The 13,454-nt window shown below is 39.9% G+C and overlaps 1 protein-coding gene across 1 annotated transcript in view; it reads right to left on the bottom strand.

Annotated features, from left to right (window-relative positions):
* The window catches only part of LOC101481091 (arf-GAP with coiled-coil, ANK repeat and PH domain-containing protein 2), a 49,716-nt gene that overhangs the window by 25,456 nt on the left and 10,806 nt on the right, over nucleotides 1-13,454 (bottom strand). The window contains exons 2-6 of the mRNA XM_076874393.1: nucleotides 8,898-8,955; nucleotides 5,493-5,612; nucleotides 4,760-4,813; nucleotides 3,007-3,065; nucleotides 1,770-1,953 (exon numbers count right to left, since the gene is read on the bottom strand). Coding sequence (XP_076730508.1) covers nucleotides 1,770-1,953; nucleotides 3,007-3,065; nucleotides 4,760-4,813; nucleotides 5,493-5,612; nucleotides 8,898-8,955 — 475 coding nt within the window. The remainder of the gene's footprint in view (nucleotides 1-1,769; nucleotides 1,954-3,006; nucleotides 3,066-4,759; nucleotides 4,814-5,492; nucleotides 5,613-8,897; nucleotides 8,956-13,454) is intronic.

Genomic DNA, 13,454 nt, shown 5'->3' with positions numbered 1-13,454 from the left:
GGTCACCATGCTTCAATACCCCGGAGAATAAAAGTAAAGGAAATGTCTTTTATGGTCAGCAGTAATTTCATGGCTGCAGGTTTTAAGGCAATTTTCTCAAGCGACTCTAACCACACTTGTGTTTATACACAGATGTTAACTCCCATCCTGGGGAGGAAGCTTATTTTTTTCCATCCCCAAACCACAACAGTTGACGCATCGCGACTTTTACAAGCCCCCCTCCTTCTTGATTACAGTCAATTAGTAGCTTTGACCAAAGCAGCACCTCTAAACGATGGTTATTTAACTCTCAGTGTGCAATATAGTGTCAACACTACAGCCGCAAGCAAACTATCAGAGCAGTTATTTGGAAATTGGTTTGTAAAGCTGCAGCAATTGCAAACTTGTGGGAATGTAACATTTCAATTTGTCACGTTTGGTTTGTCAAGTTTTTACGCACAAACAACTTTCACTTATCTCTAATAGTGGTGAAAACAATAGAAGTGGTAACATACGGGGGTGGGTTACTGAGCGAGATGCTTTTCCATTTTTCCAGACTAGCAGCACACTTCACCATCAGTGAGCCAGGAAATCCCTGAAGTTTAATATTTTATGCTGCAGCTCTACGTGGCACAGCATAGTAAAAGAGACATGCTTCACTCTTAAAACGCCGTGAATGCGAGTCTGGCTTACAACCTCACTCATATATTTTCCTCTCCCGCTACCATCTTGCATGTCACTATAAACTGCGTACTGTATAATCAAGCACAAATGCCACAAAGATGAAAAAAATAAACTAAAAAGCACAAAAAATAAAATAAAGTCTGTCTCAAATGTTTCCTGCAAGCACCGCTGCAGAAGTTAGTTTTTAAAGTGCTGACAGCACTGTCCAAATGTGAAACTTTAATGGAGACCCATTTAAAAATCAGCTGAGCTAGCTGCTAGCTTATAGATTTCCTATAAGCACACTAAAAAGCGAGATAAAAACCAGACTCGTTTCTCACAGCCAGGACTCTTTTTTTTATGAGATGGTGATTATAGAGTGGGCCACTGGAGCAGACTGCCAAACCTATATTAAAACCTCCAGTTTGGTTTCAATTCACCATCTCATTTGCTCAAGGAGTGAAGGGTGCCCATACAGCATTGTCTGTTCTTTTGGGAGGGAGATTCAATAACAGGGCCGCCAGCTGCCTTATCAGAAACCACAAAGCATTCATCAGCACTGCTGTGGCTGAGAGCAGAGCTGATGCATTCAATGGCACAAAAGCACTGAGTAAGGTTACAGCAGAAAATATCTAAGTGGCTTTGACAGAGAAAATGAGAAAGAAAACGAGCAAAATGAGACGAACAACATTAATTCAAAAACTGATTTTGGAAACTGAAGAAACTTTTCCGACTAACCAGGTTATTAAACCTCTTTCTGAGTACTTTTTTTGTTCACTTTGGATAAAACAGAGTCAAACGCAGCATTCCTGTGCAAAAATAGCATTTTTTAATTAAATGCTGAATAATAAGTTCTCATCCAAATTCTGAACATGACAGCGTGCACCTCAGCTTTTTTGAGATCCATACTTAAAAGCTGAATGTCAGCAATCTGTTGCTATATATAAATATAGTCTGACTGAAAACTGCCTCAGTTTCAAGTCAAAATCTCCCTGAAATAGCACCGCATTTCTTTTTTTAGATCATCCTACGTGTAAGCATAAAACCCTGTTACTGCTATTTAAAATGCACAGTAGGCCACATGTCAGTGCATCCCTTGCTGTCATTCAACATCCAGCGGGCTGTACCTGTAAGACGTAGTCGAGGACAATGTGCCGGAAGCACTTGCGCGTGGCAGTGAGGATGTTGGTGGCCTCCTCCACCTCGTGCTGCTTGTTACGGGGAGCTTGGGCATTCTTGATCAGCGCCGTCTCCTTTTCCTCGCTCACTTTGTCAAATTGCTTCTTGGCTTCTTTGAACTTACGCAGGTCACTTCAAAGGAAGAGAGGTTTATTAGTATAAACATGACAGCAGATCCTGGGTTTTTGTGCGTCTCTCAGGGTACTCCGGCTTCCTCCCACAGTCCAAAGTGATGCAAAGCTTTGGGTAAACTGGTGAATCTAAAGTGACCATAGAAGTGAATGTGAGGTTATAGCCTGCACGGACGGACAATAACTTATAGCCTTATGACAAAGCCACTTTCAATTGTGTCCAATTAATCTTATAAAAAGGATGTGGGCTTTTCAGCAGTTTGAGCAATCATATATGATCGTTTATACTAATCGTGATGCGTTTTACAACAACCACAAACTTTGGTGGCCGAGTAGGGCTGAACTGTACGAGCATAAAGCCAAAGGAGCTCAACATTTAGTGTCAGAACTCAAGAGACACGACAGCTAATGTCACATTTTAGACTATAAACATGTGAAAGACGAAAGCTTGCACTGAAAGACTGAATTCTTACCCTAATTTAGGACAAACTTTAATGAGTTTCCACGAAGAGTGGGACTTCAATAATCTAAGACGTTAAAGTTTAAAGGGAAAGGTCCATAGTTACAGGAATCTCTGAATATGAATGAGCACGAGAATGGTCAGGCAACAGGAACATGTCAATTTAAAACAAAGGCAAACTCCTTGACCTGCTTCTTGTTAACCACATGCCCCACACTTATCATTTGCAGCCATTTTCCTGAGTGAGATTAAGTCACATTTGAGCACCACAAGATACTGAGTAAAGTATAAGTGCTGCTGATGTGGGTGTTTAGTCCTGATGTGCCAGAGGCAAAAACTGCTAATCCTTATAATGAAATAAACCAGAGAAGCAACTCCTTCCTGTAATTATACAAGCTGCCCAAATCTCTGAGCTAAATTAGGAGAACTGAGGAGGATGTTATGAAGCCTACATAGAAATAAAAATATTCTCTTATGCAATTTAATGACAATGCTGTCCGCATCATCCTGTAGTGTATTTACTCCTGAATATTTTGTGTTTGAAGCTGTGAAAGGTAAGTTAACCAGTTTTTACTGTGGTTAATTAATACTCACTCTTTGACAAAGGTTTGAAGCTGCGTCTTGATTGATCTCTGGGCCTGATCGAATAATATCTGTGAAACAAAAACAGACAGAAAGACTGAGTGACTGCTCCTTCCCATTTGAAGAAAAGGTTTCTCTCTAAACATGTCGAGGAACTTAAGAAACAAAAACCTGACAATTTTATTCTCTTTCTAAGCCCCCGTGTGATTTCTAAGTTAGTTGTCAGCATCTGCTTAGGAGGACGTTTGTTAACATCACAGGGTGCAATTAAGCAGCTAAATTTACTCAAACGCGCTGACTTTGTAAACTCCCCTCATAAAGACACAAACACGAGAAATGACGTGATTCGTTTATTCTCGCTCATGAGTCATACCCTCATTAACCTGCATCCTTCCTTAAAAATGAGCTGAACCAAGCAAAAGGAAAAAAAAGCCAGACGAATGCATTAAATAATGCTTCGCCGCATATCTGTAGTCAAAAACAGACAATATGAGCAGTGTGATGTGGAGAGGCCTTCACTGACAAACAGATTGAGCACTGTGAGGAGATCACGTGCTGAAAGATCGCTGAGCAGCAAAATCCTATCTGACAATCAGCTGATGTGACCGCAGTCTCCACCAATGAGTAACAGTCTCAGGCTGTTAGGGAACAAGGCAGCTAAGTTAATATCTCTACTAACTAGTACTAAATATCCTGGAATTGCAGTCTGACCTAAACATAGAACTAAAACTGTGCAGAAGCCAGTTTAACCAAACCTGAAAGGCAACAAACATCTCACTGAGGTGACAACATCTACATTATGTTGCCTCACCTAAAATTTAAAGCCTTTAGAAACTACAGTATGTAACCATGTTACTTCTATTCAACTGTAAATTTTGTATTTCAACTAGCAGTAACGATCACAGTGCAACGCTAACGCCTGGAGGCTCAATCAGGACATGTTAGGCAGAGGTAGTGGAGATAATTCCTGACAAGGGGACTCTCTAAATTCACTGTAGAGAAAGAGGCTCTAGCTCAAGTCCTAATGAGAAGCCCAACAGAGGAAAGTTTCAAGCGCCACCTTAATGCCGACCAGAGACTGACAAGTAGGGAGTTTAAGAAGGAAAGGAATAATCACATAATTAGATCTCTCCTACTGGGCTCCTTGAAGAGTGGGGAAAAGGCATCATGTTGGTTTATTTTAAATGATCTAGCATGCAACACATCTGTTATGGTCAACATTATACTAAAGCTCTTCACCTGTCTGCGGGATGAACTAAACACACAAACACTTTACACCAGTTATGGATGATTTATTCCAACAGATGGATTTCAACCCACACCCACAACCAGATCTGCTAATGACATCATGGACCGTTTTACTCCAAGAATTATTTTTATTTTGTAACAAAAGACAAGAAATCCCAAAGCGTTTGTGACTAATGATGGCTGACAATGAATAAAAAAGGAATTTATTGCAGCTGACCCAAGGAGCTTTTTTTAAAACCACTGTTTACAATAGGCATTGTTTCCTGTGTGTTTTTAGCAACACCCTGCTTCACATATTTTACAGCAATATGAAATCTTCCCCCAGGAAGATGCTTATTATAGCCACTTTCTTCACATTCAGCCACCATAGTTCAGTTCTGTGCTAAGCTTTTAAAACATGTTCACTGGACATTTTCTGCTTCTCTTTCTCAGCACAAGGATTTTTTTTTTTTAAACGATCTGGATTTTATAGTCACTTGGGGGGAAAAAAACATGCATCCGGTTTTGGTCAGCGTACCGTGTGATAGTTGATCATCTCCTGCAGACTCTCGGCAAACTTTGTGAGACTGGACTGTGAAGAGAAGGAAGAGGACAGCCATGAAGGCAGGCAAAGAGACAAAGCAAGAATAAAACACAAAACAGCACAAGGTCAAATATAATTAAAACCAGTGGTTCAAAATGCCTGCTAAGCCACAGCTGCAGGGACAAATGCTCCTCAGGTATGAGAGAAAGGAAACCCTGGTGTTTTTGAAGCAACAATAGCACTTTGGGAAAGAATTCTTTTGGCTAAGTTACACTTTTCAGATACACGCAGTGGCTCAGCTTCAAACCTAAAGGGAGAGGCGGTGAACAAAATACACAAAGGCAGCCAGGAAGTGCTTGCCTCGGCATGCAAAATTTATAAGAGAGAACAAAACAAAACATCTGACCTCTGCGAGACCCAGCGGACAGTGCGAGGTTCTGCTAGCCCTCAGTTTTCAAACTTGGATAAATCTCACCATGGATGCAGAGTGAAACCCATTTAGAGTGATCAAACAAAGAGCTAAAGGCTTCTTCACATCTGGGGACTCTCATGAAGTCAGTAATGCTTTTACACCATCTGTGATGTTTATTTTACTGAGATGTAGAGTTTTCAAAGTTTTACTGGATATTACAGGAGGACTGTCACAACACAAGCTGGAGAAGAAGCAAAAAAATACTTCAAAGCATTTTGTGCAGATAAGATGGAGCAAAATTATATTTTTGTTTACCTCAATGACCTCATCTTTGGTGGACTGCTGTGCAAGCTCCCGGATCCCATTAACAAACTGTTTGTTAGCTGCGTTGTAGGCTTTTCCAGCATCAATCATCCCGATACACAATTTCACCAACTAGAAAGGAAAGAGGCAGACGTCAGTGTTCGAGGGGGTAACGGAGAAATGAAGAAATGCATTAACAATAGAAACACTTCAGTGAACATAAACTAGAAACAGTGCTAGAGATTTCTTCAGGGCATTGTCTCTTATTAATAACAGTGGAGTTCTGCTGCTGAAAATAGATTTGGGATTTTTTGTGGAAACTGGAAACGCAGAGAAAAGGACTAAAATATAAGATACTCAGTGCTTACTCAGTTTATTGGTAATTAACAACAGCCACTTCTTTCCCTTCTGACTCATTGAGGGCAAAGATAATTCCAGGTTATGTAAACTCCCAACAAATTCTGGCCACTCTCCATCTACTCCCACACAGCTGATGACACAGAGGCTGAATGTGCATCTACAGCCAAAGCAGCTACATGACACGCTAAGAAAATGCCAATTTTAAGCAGCTTCCTTCAACAATTACTAAATGTTAATGAACACCTAAAAGCTGATCAAACGCAGACTGACCCTGCTTCACGACTAATTATGAGTGAAGTTTGAGTCGGAAAGAGAATAAGCAATGCTGTCACTCAAAATGAAGCATTTCGCTTAATATTTAACCTCCTAAGACCCGAACTCTTTCACAGCATGCATTTTTAATTTCTCTTTGATATTTGGGCTGATTGGGACACGATGAATGTAAAAACAAAGAATTACCAGATTTTTTTTTTTTACCTGATTTTTGTTTCTAAGAAAAATGAGAGCCACAAATGAGGATATTCGTTTAAAATTTTGATAGAACAGTAGCAGTATAATGTCCTCGTAAGTGGATATCAGGCTCTTGTAGAGCAAAATTGAGTATTTTGGCCTAAATAACCCAAAATGTGACGTCCACATATGTGGACGCCAGGTCCTAGGAGGTTAAAAAATGCTCTTTTCCCCCAATCATATAACCGTCTCAGCAGTGAGGATACAAAAGAAAAAGACAGGCTCAAAGTGGAAAAAAGTGAAAGTGCTACAAAACATTAGAAGCACAAGACAAGTGGGTCAACACCTTACTCTCACACACATTTACACACATTTCCAGCATGCACACGTGTCATTTCCTTTCCATTTGAACAAAATACTTATCTTTAAATATGATTACACTACAGCTGCCTCAGCCCTGCTGCATGTTGTTAGGGTGTTTTCACACTTGTGGTGTTTAGTCTGTTTAAATCCATTGTGCAGATGTTCATTTGCGCAGATGTAAACGAGGTAACCGCACACCGAGACCCTTTGGAGGAGGTGGTCTCACTCTGGTTTAAAAAACACCCATAGATCTAGAGATGTATTCGCTTTCTGTTGTTGCTCTGTAAATAATTTCTTGTAGCACTTCAGGAATGCTTCAGGTAGACATGCTTTTTCATTGTTCTCTTGGTTCATTTCCAGAACATAAAAAGAGACTTAACACTGATGAGGGAAGCAACAGTTTCACAGAAACAGAACCACAGTGACACCATTCAGAAGACACCAGTATGTGAAAGGTTTCTACTCCATTGTTTGGAAACAGGATGTATGAGAGCAGATGTAATGTGTACACTGTCTCTGTTGATTTACTTCTGATCCAACATGGCTGTGCACGTTATGGTCACACAGGTAAGCAAGCTTGAAGGAAAAGCTGAACTCTGGTATCTGAAGACAACTTCACTTCACCCAAGTCAACACATACACACTCAGACACACACACACACTATCACAGCCATACTCACGCAAACACACCCACTCTCTGGCAGATCCTTCCTCTCCACAGCAAGAGGGGAAGTGAGGCTGAGTCACGGAGGTGGAGTGAGGAGGAGGGTGTAAGAGTAACGCTGTAAGACTAAGTCGAGGAATAAAGAACTGGATTCTTCTACGGTCTCACTCTAAGCAAGAGAACAATTCTGTGGGCTCTGTGGCATCAAGACGGTACAACCGTTGATAAACATGACTCTGTTTGGTTGGATTAATGTCAGTTACACAGGAAAAAACTCAAAAGGCATGAATTGATTGTTGGGGGGGGAAAAGAAATCTGCACGAAAGCTGGGAAAAGTACCAAAGGCACTCTTCAGGACTCAGGACTATAAATAACACTCCCGAAATATCTCTGCACACAGAAAGTTATTGAGCCAATTATTTTTTAATTTTAATAAGTAATCAAGTGTGAAACAATTCTGTAGCTTTAATATGGATTTCATCAAGTGCTTAACAGTCTGTACTAGGGTTGGGCGGCATGTAAAAATTTTATGTTAACGTGTTAACACTGACAGCACATAAATATATATATATATAAAGTCGCCAATTTGGGATGAAAGAGGTCAATTCAAGGATGTAACCAAAGCAGTGTCCCGCCTGTGCAGACCTATAGTGCGAGCAAACTACTCAAACACAGCTAACTTGCATGAGCATGCACGTGGCCACCATCCGGCTGAGTATGCTAGGCTATCACCAGCTTCTGCAGCTCCATCAACAAGCATTTGATGGAGCTTTTTTTTTTTTTCCCCTTTCTGTTGACTGGTTCTATTAGCTCCATCTTTATTAGCAAACTTACTCATGGACGAATAATTAAATTGCCCCTTGTAAAAATGATGGCCGATGGGCTCAGCCTATCATTGATAGTCGATATATTCGTCCAGTCGTCCAACCCAAGTCTGTACCACTAAATACGATTGTAAATACCATCCTACGCATGAGTATTTCCTATTAAAAATAAGCAAAACAATAAAAAGCTTTGATAAAAGAATAAATATGCTGAATGGTGAGTAAATGCTGAGCCAGGCAGTAGAGTGGGTCGTCTACCAATCAACAGGCGATGCATGCATCAGTGTGAGTGTGTGAATAACCCTGATTTTGTTTGTATACTACTTTGCATTACTTCATCCAGACCTATTACAAAAACTGGAAACTCTTCTTAAAACATTAACCTCGTCTTTTATCATGAATTCATTTGGCCCCTCCATGAAATCCATTTTTCAAATCCCTAATAATAGGCACACATCCCTTTTCGTGATTTTACAAACGTATGATTTTGATCAACAAAATGCCACAGTTACAATAAAAGACTTGGCATATAGATAGATATTTAATCTGGTCCAAGTAAACCATCACATTGCTGGAAGGGTAACGAGTGCGTTTACTCGTCTGCTTTCATTCAGTCTTGCTCGAAATGCCAAGGAATACAGCGAGGACAAGTCCGAGGACAAACCTGACCTGTTACAGGATGGCTTATGTTGCTGCTGGCTCACACGGTGGAGAAAACGAACAATTAAACAATGTTTTTTCATGGGCGGTACTCACTTTGTCAAGCTTGGATTCCAACTCGCACACATCCCCCTCCACTTCCTCTATGGTGGCTCTGTGAGGACAGAAAATGCAAAGGTTTGAAGTGAAGCGCAACCATGACTCAATACTTCATTGACATTCGGATGCATGAACTGTGAAACAGAGAAAGAAGGTGTACTCAGAGGCATTCTGCTGGAAAGCATGCATACCCTTCATCTTCATCCCATTATCACAGTTCTCCTTATAACCCTCCTGTGTCTACAGAGCAGTTAGGTTAATCTCTGTTCCGCATTATGGCACTTATGTTGATCATAAGTAAAAAGGAAGCAATATACTGCATGCCAATATAAGCAACATAATTTATAGCCACACAGCTTCATCTTTGTCACGTATGCAACTGAAACTGGGTCAAATATTTGTCTTTTATTCAACATCTTGATCATTTTCAGACAGAGAAGAAGAACTTAATTTAATTATAGCAGTTCGGTTCCCCCAACATTCCCGTATTCCACAATTATAGTTTCTGAAAGCGGCAGCTGCAGTAAATGACAATATCCTCCCGTTCGAGCACGTGAGAGACACAGACAGACGTCTAGAAGCAGACAAACTGAGAGCTGCCATTTTGGGCCTGAAGTCAGGTCTGGCGTCCTGCCCTCTAAAATGTGACAGAGACACAGCTCGCCTCTCCACAAGATCGACAGCCTACGAGCTTCAGGATACCACAACAGAGGGAGAAGAATAACAAATACATCATCCCAGCAAAGGATCTGTGGATTAATCTCCCCTTGATGTTAATTATCGCATTACTAAGGCTTTTTTAATGCAGGATAGACAAAGAGTATTTTTTCTAAAACTGCATTTATTTATGCTTAATCTGGAGTAAAGAAATAATAAGAAATAACATGGCAAATGCCAACACTTGATAATGATATATGGATTTATTAGACACAGATGTATCTGCAGAAAAGCAACAAGGTCTTTAAGGTGCATCTAAAACATACAACACAACAGCGCCTTTAGCATTAAAACACCAATTTAAGGAGTGCACTGCAACGATATAAGCCCACATATCCTAGAAAAACACATTTAAAATAGGAGAAAAGCTCTGAAATGATGGTGCTAGTGGTGGCACATTATGAAAACTTAATGAATGCGCTGCTGTTAAGTCATGTATCATTAGTTATGCAGTGCAGCTCAGATGTGGCCTTTAGATAATGCATGCTTCACATTTATAACCATTTAGCAGCAGTAATCAACACTGAGGCAAGTTTATTCTTAAGACAATAGCAGCATTAAAACTGTTTACATCTACTAATACAACAGTATCTGTTTCTTATCACGGCGATTCTCTCCATTTCAGGCCTATCAGCCAATCGCCCTTAGCATAAACTCACTGAAGATAAGAACAACAGTTTTACATTTCAAATACAATTTATTCTACTGCAGGAAAAAATGTGTCCAACATCATGCAGTGCAGTGCATGAGTGCCATGTGTCAGTGTAAAGCAGAGGGATTAAGAACGTCACCCTGCAGTAGCAGCGGACGGCTTTCTCCAAACCCCCTGTAGCTGTTTGTTCTCCCATATGGCATCAAACTAAGTCGTGGACATCTGGTCAGTGCCGGGGATCCCTCAACAGGAGAGGCTTGGATGTATGCGCATACTGAACAGCAGATACTGTGAAGTGTAACTGTATGACTTAATTTTATTGTTATTTACATGTCCTCGTCTTTCTTCTGTATGTGAAAGGGATTTTGTTGTTGTTGTTGTTTTTTAATGCAGGATGCACAGATGCAGCAGTCACAATCGTTAAAACTATAAACTAGAATTAGCTTGAGTTGCTGGCTATGCTACAAGGCGCATAGGATAAACCTGGTGGTAAGGCTAATCTGAATATCATGCATGAACAGCAAATCCATCACTCAGTAAGTTCAACTGTGGGAATGCCAAAATCAAACTGCTGAGCTTTCAGAAACTGATATATGCCTTATTCAGCTAAATGCTTGAAGAACCTGCCACATAGAGAAGTCCTTTGCTTTGCAACATGTACTTTATTGCACAAGTAATCTCATGTACTTTGATTAATACATGTTAACATAAAATTACATTAGCTGAATAGATCTTTTTTTTGTCTTCTGTGCTTCATAATAAGTATAGGAGGAAGACAGCAAAGTGCTTCTTTTTATGAGTCTTAAATAGCAGTCCAAGTAAAGTCTGTGAACTGAGGTCTTAAGTAGTCCAACAGGGCAGAAACAGGGTCAAAGGCAATAGATGACTGTGCCTCTCTCACACAGATATTAACCGTGGTCAAAAGAACATGCTACAAGCCCCGTTTGTCTTTCTCTGCTGCCACGGGCAAAGGACATTTCTCCAGTGATTCACACAGAATCACCACTGCTCTGCCGACCGTGTCGAGCGTCCGACTTCAGGAGGATTTGACTTTTGCTTGGTGATGTAGTTAGTACAAACGTAAGGAGTACAAACATTTGCCAACACTAAAAACAGAGGGAAGGAAGAGTTAGTTAAAACATGTTTAAGGAAAGCTTTAGTTGTACACTTTACAAAAAAGTGAATTGAATTATTACAATAAAATTACCCAATAACAGACTGTGTTTGTCAGTCAGTCAAATTACTATCTGATTATGTGTTATCTAACATCTTGTCAGGCCAGTTCTTGCTTGATAAAAGTCACTTGATTTCTCTGCCCAGGGGCAAACAACAACATTTAGTATCCAGGTCACAAGTATGAACTATAATAAACATCACTGAAATGAAAGAAGACTGGAAAACTCAGATACAATCTCAGGAACAGACCTAGAAACAATTGTTTTAATTGTCAGTCAGTCAGTCACTGTCATGCTTTCCAAGTAACCGCAAGAAGAAGACCATTTCCTTCTAATCTGAAAAGCTGAGCCTGCAAGCTAAACTTGCAAAAGTGCTGACAGGATAAGAAAAGGAGGGGCTTTGGCAAAACGAACATTTGGGCTATTGCCTCATAGCTCTGAACTTGGAGCATATCCAGGCTGAAACTGGATAATGAGCAAAAGAGGAGAAAGCAGAGGAAAGAAGAGCCACAAAGCTTTGGAAACACCAAGATCGACACTGAAGAGTCATAAAATGTGGTCCCTACTAGACTAAAGTCACCAAAATAGACAAAGAAAACTCTCTCTAAAAGATACCTGAATGCAGGCATTTAAATTAATGAGCAAACTCTAAGTGTGGGTTGTACAAGTGCTGCTCTACATAAACAAAGTGATACAAAATCCACTAAGTGACAAAGCCCTCTTTTCTGTACAAAGTCAGGACAGTGTGAACCACGGTTTTATCACAGCCTCATAAGACTCCTTTCAATAGAGTTGTCACCAGGTTAGTTTCATGAATTGTGATGAGTGGTATGACAGTCAAATTTCACACTGCTTTACATCATAAATCAGCAGGAAACAGGGAAAAAAATGTCAAAACAGGTCATCTGGGGGAAAAAGGCCAACAACAAAAACAAAACATCATCCTAATTATGAAGCACAGTGGTGGGATCATCATCATGGGGCTACTTTGAAATCTCTCAGAGAACCAACTGGTTTTAAAGTGTATCAAAAACAATGTTTATAGGTGAACGTCAGAACAGAAGTTCATGGCCCGAAGCTGGGGAGAGGTTAGATGGCTCAATAAGATTATGTGCTTATCAAACAAATCAACAACAGAAATATTGAAAAATCAAGTAAAATTCAGAACCAGCCCTTAAACCAAGAAATATTGGAGCATGACTTCAAAAGGGCAACACTAATGAACTGAAGCAGCAGAAGTTGAAAAGCAGTAACATGAAAGGCAGCATTTTCAGCTGGTTTGGATATACTGACTGCTGACAACTCTGTTTCCACTCCTGGAGTGAGCCAAGCTGAACAGCTGGTTCTAGCAAATGAGACTGAAAGTATACTTGTTGCAGGGGAGTCTGAATACATTTACAGGAGAAAGAAATCCATTTGAAATGTGCTTTGTAGATAGTTGTTTTCTTCTTTTTCTTAAAAACAATATACATTCATATACATATCCACACATGGTATATGCTGTCCTATCAATCATCTGGAACCTGATAAACTAAAGGTGGCAGTGTACGGCCTTCACGCTGGATTAAGTGTACAAAGAGCAAGTAGATATGACAGTCATGAGAAATGCCACATATGCACAAAGTTAACTACACTGGATTTATTATTCTGATCCATTTGATCAGACAAAGTTAAGATATCTATATGGCTTACTTTTATCTGTCATTCTTCTTAAATCCTGTTTATTATAGCTCTTTCTATATTGACTTGTTTCTCTCTTACGTATTTTGGTAAAATGCTTTGTTGCTTGAGACCATGTCTGCTCAGTCTGGTTTCAAGCATTTTACGTTTTATCCTGATTGTTGACTTAAAACTGTTAAATTAGCATCTGAGCAGGTGACACACTGACATTCTTCTTCAGCACTTGATATGGATAATACAAAAAAGCAAAAGCAAAAAGAAAACAAAAATCTCACGCTGTCTTTCACAAGTATGAAAACATGGCAAGTAAGAAGTATATACAAGTTGTTT

Source organism: Maylandia zebra, linkage group LG15 (genome assembly GCF_041146795.1).
Source record: "Maylandia zebra isolate NMK-2024a linkage group LG15, Mzebra_GT3a, whole genome shotgun sequence".
NCBI classification, from domain to species: Eukaryota; Metazoa; Chordata; class Actinopteri; order Cichliformes; family Cichlidae; genus Maylandia; species Maylandia zebra.
This window is presented reverse-complemented; position numbering and strand designations above follow the sequence as displayed.